General features: G+C 32.5%; 1 protein-coding gene and 1 pseudogene across 1 annotated transcript; both read left to right on the top strand.

Annotated features, from left to right (window-relative positions):
• Positions 1-1294: 1294 nt before the first annotated feature.
• LOC111278671 (homoserine O-acetyltransferase) lies at positions 1295-4159 on the top strand. Its single transcript, XM_022865296.2, has 2 exons — positions 1295-1650; positions 3776-4159. Exons 1-2 carry the CDS (start codon positions 1426-1428, stop codon positions 3959-3961), a joined length of 411 nt encoding a protein of 136 aa, XP_022721031.2. The 5' UTR covers positions 1295-1425; the 3' UTR covers positions 3962-4159.
• Positions 4160-5513: 1354 nt separating this feature from the next.
• Positions 5514-6542, top strand: LOC111278374 (transmembrane 9 superfamily member 12 pseudogene; annotated as a pseudogene).
• Positions 6543-10025: the final 3483 nt, after the last annotated feature.

Raw genomic sequence — 10025 nt, 5'->3', positions numbered from 1 at the left:
TGACCGGAATATCACCGGTTTCTGGGAATCTTCGTCGGAAACTGGGCAGGTCGCCGAAAACTTCAATGTTCGTCGAAATTGCTGCCGGAAAATTCAAATTTCACCGGAAATTTCGTCAGAATCTGGAAATTTCTCAGAAATTTCCAGAAAAATTTTTCGCCAAAAATTGCTAAAAATTTTTTTCTCCCTCCCAGAACACTCCTAAACTTTTCCTAGCTTCCTATACGCTCCTTTTCTCTCAAATCAGTAGCTTTGCTTACTGTTTTCTGTGTGTTTTCATTCTGTTCCAGGAGGTGCTTTATATAGGGATTGATCAGGAGTTTCTGATCAATCCCAATTCCCCTTTGGACGGGAATTCAATCTTTGAATCCAGTCTGGACTCTTCTGATTGAATTCCCACTCCCAGTGGGATTCTTCAACTTTCAATCCTAGCCCTCCAAAATAAAAATCAAAATAAAAAAAAAACTAGATAATTAGAGAAGATAAATCAACAGATATTATAGGATAAATAAAATAATAATAAAAAAATATATCAGATATATAATTAGATAAGTAAAAATACAAAAATGAATAAAATAAAAAAGATAAAAAATATATATATACATAAATAATAAAATACACATAAATATTAACAAAAAATAAATAAATAAATATATACATATATTAATACATAATAATAATAATAAATAATACAATACATAAAATACAAAAGAAGAAGAAAAGAAAAAAAAATACAAGATAAAATTGAATTGGACTTACTCATTTGAGCCAGGCCCAATTGATCTGGGCCGGACTCAATTGGGTGTCTACAATATCATTAAAAATTATATTACTAATTTAAATTATATAAAATTTGAGGAAATTGGCTTTAATCCTAAAACCTCTACATAAGAACAATCAAGAAATTTTCAAAAAAGACAAAAAAGAAAACTTGTTGCTTAAATTATCAATAACAACTAGTACTAATATTTTCCTGTAACTAAATGATGTAATTCAGTCACATTATTTTTAATTTGTCATTCAGAAAAAAAAATTTAGCAATTTACTGTCCAGTAATTAGATACAAATTTTAATGTTATTTATCTTCAATTTATAATAACAATTAGAAAATTTTTGTCACTGCTGAATAAGTTTTTTAGTGGACCGGCATTGAATATAAAGCTAAAAAAAATGAAAAAGGGTAAAATTGGGTTTTTAAATCTAAACACATAAAAGGTGACGGAAAAACACATAAATAAATGAAAAGAAAATTATTTTTCCCTTGAAAACCAAATATTTAAGGTAAATAAATACAAAAAATTGTAAAAAAAAAAAAAAAGGGCAAAAAAGAAAGGCAAGGGAAGGAGAGCAAGTCAATTGTGACCTATCGTTTACGGCTTCCGCCACATCCAAGTGCCGTTAAACTAAAGGGAGAAAGAATAAAAAATGGCAGCTTCAGCCGTGGCAAGCGGTCTCTGTTGCTCCACGCTAAATCTCAGCCGACTAAATCCGGCTTCAAAGCTCAAGCGCTCCGTAAAGTTTCTCATCGACGCCAACAAGCGCTCCTCAACTACCTCGTTTCAACGCTCATTTCTCATTCGCGCTGTTGACTCCCAAACAGAAGAAGAAAATCCAAGCTTGGATGAATCCAATGCTGCTTTCATCTCTCAGGTCAGTTTCTCTATAATTTTTCGTTTTGTCTTGTCTGATGAAATAATGGTATTTTTAAAAAATCCAAAATTTACTTTCTGTTAAAAAAAAAAGCCTTCTTCTTATCTTGCTGTTGAGTGAAATGTGAATAAGAAGAAGAAGAAATGTTAGGAAAAATGTGAAACTTGATTGAATTTTACACTGTAGAATGTTTCGAAAATGGCAATTTTTTGGATTAATGCTAACTTTATTCTTTCAAAGAAAGCAGCAAAGCTGCTATAGCAAGACCAGGCTGCTAGAAAGCAGCACACAAAATGACAATATCAACAACTTTTACAAATATAAAAACATGAGACTAAGCAGACGACTTTTTTAGATCCCAATGCTGACAAATAGTACAATTCTGCAAGATATTTGCAAACTGAATATTGCTGAGCTTGAGTCGAATAGTTTTCTTGATGCCAACAGCCATCGGTCTGTTGGTAGAGTACTGTACACTTGGTTCCAGTGAACAGGTTCAAATCCTGGCAGTTTCTAATACAAAAAAAAAAAGAAAGAATTGTTTCCTTGATGCAAGCAACAATATGATCGACAGGCTTAGGGTTTCTTCCAAACTTACTATTGTTTCTCTCATTCCAAATAAAAATAGATGAGCTGACCAGGCAAGCTTAAGAATAGTAGCAGCCAAAGACTTCCCTTGAGATTAGCAGTAGCCCATTGAAGCTCAGAATGCCAATCATCAACTGGTCTAGTTATCTGAGAAAGATGAAAAATAGCAGCCCATACCGGATGAGAAAAGGAACATGAGAAAAATATATGATCTCTACTTTCCAGAGACAAACCACAAAACAGACAGTTGATACGAGAAATCGAAGAATTGAGCGAGGAGCTAATTCTCTGAAGGGTAGGTAATCTAAACAATATTGCCATCCATGCAATAACAGAGTGCCTTGGCATGTGGTTTTGAAATCAAATGACTTTGTGCCAAGTCACCTTTGAATGTTATTGCATCAGGTAACAAAAGGGTCATTATAAAAAAATGCCATGCTTTTTTCTCTTTCTTTTCCTGTCGTCAATTACTCTCTTCTTGTTTCGAAGCCATGGTTGATGCTTGGGGTAAGAAAAGGGTTATTATCCATCAAGCAAAGTCAAGGTATTGAACAATTTGGCATTAGATTGCAGCTTTTGAAAGCCAATTATTCTTCTTCTTTAATTAATGGTCCATTTCTTATAGAAAATTGTTGAGACTCAGAATATATTTTATCTTTATTGAGAACTGAGATAAGATGTTACTACTGAATGGATACATTCAAGAAAAATGAATTCATGAGAATTAATGAAATCCTACTTAGGTGATTTAATGACAATTGATGATTGGCTGACTGCTTCTTGTTGAAGTTATTGCAAAGAGAAGAGGAATGTTGAAAGTGGTGTGATTTGAGGGGAAAGTACACATGGTGGTTGAAGTTGTGACTTCATAGGATGAAAAATAAGAAGGGGTGGGGGGGGAAGGAGGAGGTAAAAAGGACGGTGCAGCTCCAAGTAATCTGTGTGAGGTGTTATCACTAATCAAGTTGCATTCAATATGAATAACACTCTTTTTCCGTAGTTAGCATTATCATGATCCTGTTCCCTCTTACTCTGGCAATCAGTTTCATCAAAGAAATATATGGATAATGATTTTTATGAGACAGACATATCTAATTTCCGCTAGGTTATGGCATTGATGTAGTGACCTTCATTTGTTTTGAGCAAATTAGGTCAGCTTGGAGGGTTAATGTTGTATATAATTGAACCATGGTTTACTTACAGGTCCATGTTATTTGTTTAAAACAAACATATATAAACAGAACTAGAGTGAATTATGGCTGGGTGAGCACCACAGACTTAAGGCTTTGCTTGGTAGGAAGGATGGAAATGGGTAAGGATGATAAACTTGTTAATCTAATGGTTAAGCTACAAAATACGAAAGTGGTTATGAATTTTAACCATTGGATAACAAGCAAAGCCTAAAGCCCTCTAACCATCTAAGCAAGTAGACAAATCTTCTGAGGGCTTGATGAATATTCATCATATTTTCTGATATTTTAATGCAATGCACATGTGAATTTAGCTAATTGTTTCTGCATATCTTTGGTGCAAACAGCAAGATTGGAATTATCTTTGGCAATTAGGAGCTGGTTCTGCTGTTGGTGCAGCTATAATAAAGTATGGAAGCATCCTTTTTCCTGAGATCACCAGACCAAACATCTTTCAGGCTTTGGTCATGATATCAACACCAGTTATTATTGCTGTTTTGTTGTTGATGAGGCAAAGTCGTGTTAAGCAATGAAGCCAGAGAGCTGTGTGTAATCCTTTGTGTATTCTGTTGGTTCTAGAGAACTTCTATTAACATTTAATCAGTTCAGTTGCCAATGAATTTCTGAAGTTTGTGATTGAATTTGTTCTGTACATAAGAGTGATACTTGAAGAACTCAAATGTGCTTGCAAATATATTAGAAGTTGCTGTAGGTACCAGCCACTTTTTAAAGATTCATTTGGTACTTTGTGGTTATTTGGTGTGTTTATTTGTTGAGTTCCTTCTATGGTGATTAAAGGATAACTGGTTCATTTAATCTCCTTTTCCATCCAATTTTTTCCTATGGGGATAGCTGTGAACCAAGAGGAGTTATGGTTGCTAATTCATGTGACTGGGTCATGGAATGATAGATAAATGAGGCAACACTACTAATTAATTGTATCAAAATCCTTAACATGAACACAATATGTTTATTAATAACACGAGTTTATATAATATGATACAGTTAACAAATTTAAATACAATTAATCCGGTTAGAATCTAACTCATTTAGACATGAATAATGTTTAAACTTAAATTGTAAGTTATTTTATGTATTTTAATAAATAAGTTTAAACGTGTCAAATAGAATGAGTAAAATAAATTAATGTGTTAATTGTTAAGTATTTAACTTAAAATCAATTTACAGTAAGTGGAGGAGTTTAACTTGAATATAATATTACAAGATATTAAAAATTTATTAGATGTGAGATAATCCACTTTAATAGGTCCGCATAGTGAAAATAGAAGAAGTCTTTCACGTGATAAATTTGAAATAGATAATAGAAGAAAATTTTGATTTTAATATCATATTAAGTATCTAACTTAAAATCAAGTGACGATAAGTGGAGGGGTTCAACTTGTGTATAAATTACAAGATATTAAAAATTTATTAGATGTGAAATAACTAATTTTAACAGGCTTTCATTTAGGCAAAGATTAAAAAAACTTACTACGTAACAGATTTGGAAAGAACAATAAAAAAAAATCTTAATTTTGATATCATGTTAAGCATAAAATTTACTATTAATTAGCAGTATGTGGAGGGAGTAAATTTGAATATAAAACTATAAAATATAAGATAAGTACCACTTTAACAAACTTTCATAACGTGTAAGAAAATGAAGGAAACTTTTTATATGATAAATTAAAAAAGAGGAAAAAAAAAATAAAAAAATCTTGACTTGATACCGTAAAAGGGATCTGTCCTTCCAAAGTTCCCTTAGAGAGTTCTCCAAAGAGGTACAGCAACATACCCACAACAATACCCAAGAAAAGAGAAAGAGTAATCATCCCTGTCAGTAGCATTCCTCTTGAAGCTGGTGACATGAAACCCAAGGCAGCAAAAACTATAGTGACAGCTGCCATTCCTGTAATCTGAACACCCTCTCCAATCATCACACAGAGAAGCTTCGGACAATCTGGTTCTCTGAAAACATCACCAACAACAAGCTTCCATCCAGAAAGCTCCTCATTCATTCGTGCTTGAGCTTCTTTTTCCAATTCCTCATACCCTGTCAAATCCCTCCTCACATTCCTTAAGAAAATGACAAACACGATACCAGCTAGGAAAGTGATCACCATAAGAGAACTTAGAATTGAGAACCAGTGCACCTTCCATCTTCAAATGAGCATCCCATCGAGACGGCCATCTAGTATCACTTTTCACAAATTCAACTTCATAAGTTAAAGAGATCCTCTCTTGCTCCCTTATTGTCAGTTGCGTGCTTCTTTCCTGGAATTGTTTTTGTTATCCTTACAGTACTGAATTTTATTCTGTGGGGCAGCAAAAGTGCTTGTGCAATTACCATTTCCCTGTATTTTGTACTCCTGTCTCTCTGGTTCTGCATTTCTGTGCCTCTCACTCTCATGGGACGATTCTTAGGGACAAGAGCTGAAGCTATTCAATATCCTGTACGAACCAACCAGATTCCTAGGGAGATTCCTGCACGTAAATATCCATCATGGCTTCTAGTTCTTGGTGCTGGTACCTTCCATTTGGAACGCTGTTCTTTGAACTTTTCTTCATCCTTTCTAGCATCTGGCTTGGCAGGTTTTATTATGTGTTTGGTTTCTTGCTTATTGTTCTCCTGCTACTGATCATCGTTTGTGCTGAAGTGTCAGTGGTCCTTACCTACATGCATCTCTGTGTTGAAGACTGGAGATGGTGGTGGAAGGCTTTCTTTGCTTCGGGTTCAGTTGCACTCTATGTGTTCCTATACTCCACAATTACTTGTTCTTTGACCTACAAAGTTTGAGTGGACCTGTATCAGCTATTCTTTATCTCGGCTACTGAATGATCATGGCAATTGCAATCATGATGTCAACAGGCACCATTGGCTTCATCATATCTTTCTATTTTGTCCATTATCTTTTCTCATCCGTCAAGATTGATTAAAAGTTTCATTTGCGCGATCTTCATCAACCAGCTGGAAAAGACTTTGGCATGTAACAGGTTGATATCTCAATTCATCAATTTGATTCCGCTTAAGTTGCCTTTGGTAGCTAATCATGTTACACTATTGCAAAGAAGCTCTCAAAATTATTCAAAAAAAAAAAAGTTAAAGTGAGTTATCTTATATCTAATAAATTTTTAATATAATATAGTCTTATATTCAAATTGAACTTTTTTACTTATTGTCAATTGATTTTAAGTTAGATATTTAACATGATATCAGGTCAAGATTTTTTTTTGTTATTCATTTTAAATTTATCACGTGAAAAACTTCTTTCATCTTTATTTACACGTGATGGAAGTCTATTAAAGTGATGCTATCCTACATCCTGTAATCTTATATTCAAGTTAAATTTTTTTACTTATTACTAATTGATAGTAAGCTAGATATTTAATATTAATAAAAAAATCAGTTTATATTAATGTAAAATTAAAAGTTTTACATCATATTTTAATTTTAATAGATTTAAAAACGAGATTAAACTATTGATTTAATTTTAATTGATGGGCCTCACCATAAAATGATTTTTTAACGAGGGTCAAAATATAACCTTCAATAAAATTCTCATTAATAAACACGTTTATTTTAGTGTACTATATCTCATTAATAAACTTTTTTTTTTCAGTATACTATGTTCTATCCTTCTTAATAAAATAGATATTTAATTTATATTTATATTATGCTTTGTTTTGTAGAAATTTTTTTATATCTAGTAATTTTGTTTTAATTTTTATTTGGATGAAATAAATTAAAAGTTTTATTTTGTATTATTTCTTTTTTTTTTAATAGTTTGACTATAATAAAAATACTATAAAAAAGAGAAAAAAAAATTACAATAACGCAGCTCAAGATTCTCGTGATTTCGTCTAAGGGTTTCCTTTCCTATTAGAATTAGAGTTGAGTACTATAAGTATAAAAGCATCTCTCCTCTAGAGGAGGTAAAAAAAACTCGAAACTAACGGTTTCGACGCAATTCGATTTTTTAGAGTTATTATTATTATTTTTTTAAATTGAGTATCAGATCGGGTTGGATCGAATCGAGTGGCATAAAGAAAAAGTCGGGATCGAGTTTTAGACAAATCCGATCCTATCCGACCCAATATATATATAAAAATAATTTTAAAAATTAATTATTTAATTTTATAATTATTTTTATATATTTTTATATATATTTATATTTATATTTATATTAAAAATAATATTTTATTGATATCGGGTTAGATCGGATTGGATATGATTTTATACAATATCAGATCGAGTTGGATTCGAATATAAAAAATAATAAAAAATTATCGGATCGGGTTGAGTTTGGATTTTACATATTTAAAGTCGAGTCGGGTTCGAAGTGAGCAAAAACCCGTCCTGACCCGACCCGTTGCCATCTCTACTCTCCTCCTGTGATTCAAAAAAAAAAAAAACTCTCTTTGATTTCTTAAAATTCTTTGTGTGCAAAGATGGTTGCCGGCGATCTACCAGAAGATTTAACGTCCAATATCCTCCCAAGGCTTCCAATAAAATCTCTTTTACGTATCAGGTGCGTGCATAAAACTTGGAATTCTCTGTTGAAAACATCCTATTTTATCACCAGCCACTTTAAGAATCCCAACAACAAAGACTATGGTTTGATCTTCGTCAAGTATCAGGACCCTGAAAAACCCAGGTTCAGGTTGGTTACTTGTGACACCGGTAGTTTAAAATGTGATGCATCTTACATTAAATAGAAAGATTTAATCATTGATGAATAAAATTAATTTTTATATTAGTTTTATTTATATTTTAAATAGTTATGTTTGAATAAAAATAATTATCATATGACTAATGGTCATAATTATTTGAATATAAAATTAATTTTTATATTAGTTTTATTTATATTTTAAATAGTTATGTTTGAATAAAAATAATTATCATATGATTAATGATCATAACTATTTGAGTATAAATAAATTATTATTTGTAAATGTTCTGATTATATAGAAGGTCATAATCATTTGAACAAAAATTTATATCTGTTTATTCATCTTTCAGTATAACCATTTTCACTGCTCTAATTGGAGAGTTTGAGATTTTGTTATATCCTGAAGGTATAATTGGTTTTAAAAAAATGTTCTTCATGCCTTAAAGCCAAAATTTTTTTCTATTATTTCTCTTCTTTTATTTATTTATACTAACAATTTAAAGGCAATTATTAGAATTTTATATTTCGCGTGCGGAGAATACAAGAAAAAAAAATTGGCGTGATTTGAAAATCAATATTAAAAAAAGCTCAAGATGTCAAAGGATTAATGTTTCTATAAATCAAAATATTAATTTTCATAAAAATCTTCGTTAGAATCGGTGAACCTGCTGGGAGTGAAGGCAGGAATACTCCTACTGCTCCATTATCAAGCAAGGTTTTTTAAGGAGGTAGTCCAAAACCAGAGTTTAGGTGGTAAATCAACTGTGAGCATACCATCTCATGAAAAAGCTGCTCCAACTTGTGATGTTCCAACACAAAAAAAAAAAAAAAAAGATCCTAAAACTGAAATTATTGGTTATAATTCCAAAATGGTTCCGTCTGTGACAGTAGAAGCATTGGTCTTGATATTCCTGCAGAAACATTGGTTTCAGATCAATCTGTTGTTTATTTGAGCGGCTTATCCTTGACAAGTCAGACATGCCTTATATAGTTACGGAATGCTTTACCGAAGTCATTGATTGTTGAAGGTCCAGAAACTTCAGAAAACTCAAACAATCTTGGAGCTTGTTTTTATGGTTGTAGATACAGCTTCGAATCGTGAGACTGCTACTTTGGATGAGGCTTCTATTGACAATTGCGATATGGATGGTCAAGCTGATGGCAGTGGCTCTAAGGGTCACCTTGTACCTGAATCTCTTCTATCTATTACAACTGAATCTACTGATATATAGCTTATTCCTCGAGATGCTTGCAACAATCCCTATTGGTTAAAGATAGGGTGGGTAATGGTGTTGAGATTCACAATTTGGAAGTAGATCCCTCTGAGACAGAAGTGCCCTCTCTGAAAGAGTTTACTGCTGAATCAGCCAGTAGATATCCTGCTCTAGAAGTTGATGGTAGTAAGCAACTGTCTGCGGGAGTTGAAACTATTAAGGGTCATTATGTTGAACTTTGAGATACAGAAGTTAAATCCTCGGAAAGATAACCATCTGAGCTATGGCACTTTTGGAAATAGCAATTTCTGTTTCTGATATTTTACAAAACAAGAATATTGAACAGTCCAAGGTAGACGCTGGTGCAACCGAGTCAGAGGAAAAATGTCCTGTTGCGGTTATGACCCTTATCACAGAAAGTGCTTGTTCAGTACCTTAGTGCCAGGTTGCTACTTGTCGTGGAAACATTTCAGATTCAAGACAGGATTCCTGTGAAATCTCAATAACTGAGAACAACATAAAGGTTGATTGTAAAGTTCATCTTAGTGCTAGTGATAAAGAAGCTTTTGCTTCCCAGAGATCAAAGAGTCCTAATGGAGATAGCTTTGATTTTATTGTTGAGCCCTCTAGCAATCAAATAGACCTTCAGCAGTCGAATTACTATTTGTGAAATCAAAACACATATCTCTTCAGGAGACTCTCTGGAAGTAACT

This window comes from Durio zibethinus, chromosome 8 (assembly GCF_047325235.1).
Source record: "Durio zibethinus cultivar Kanyao isolate XHJ-2024 chromosome 8, ASM4732523v1, whole genome shotgun sequence".
Lineage (NCBI taxonomy): Eukaryota > Viridiplantae > Streptophyta > Magnoliopsida > Malvales > Malvaceae > Durio > Durio zibethinus.
Note: the sequence above shows the minus strand (reverse complement) of the source record. Positions and strands in the feature narration are given on the sequence as shown.

Coding starts and splice junctions, on each gene's coding strand:
- LOC111278671 (XM_022865296.2), top strand. CDS start 1,426: ATGGCAGCTTCAGCCGTGGCAAGCGGTCTCTGTTGCTCCACGCTAAAT. Junction 1,651..3,775: donor ATGCTGCTTTCATCTCTCAG/GTCAGTTTCTCT, acceptor TGGTGCAAACAG/CAAGATTGGAATTATCTTTG.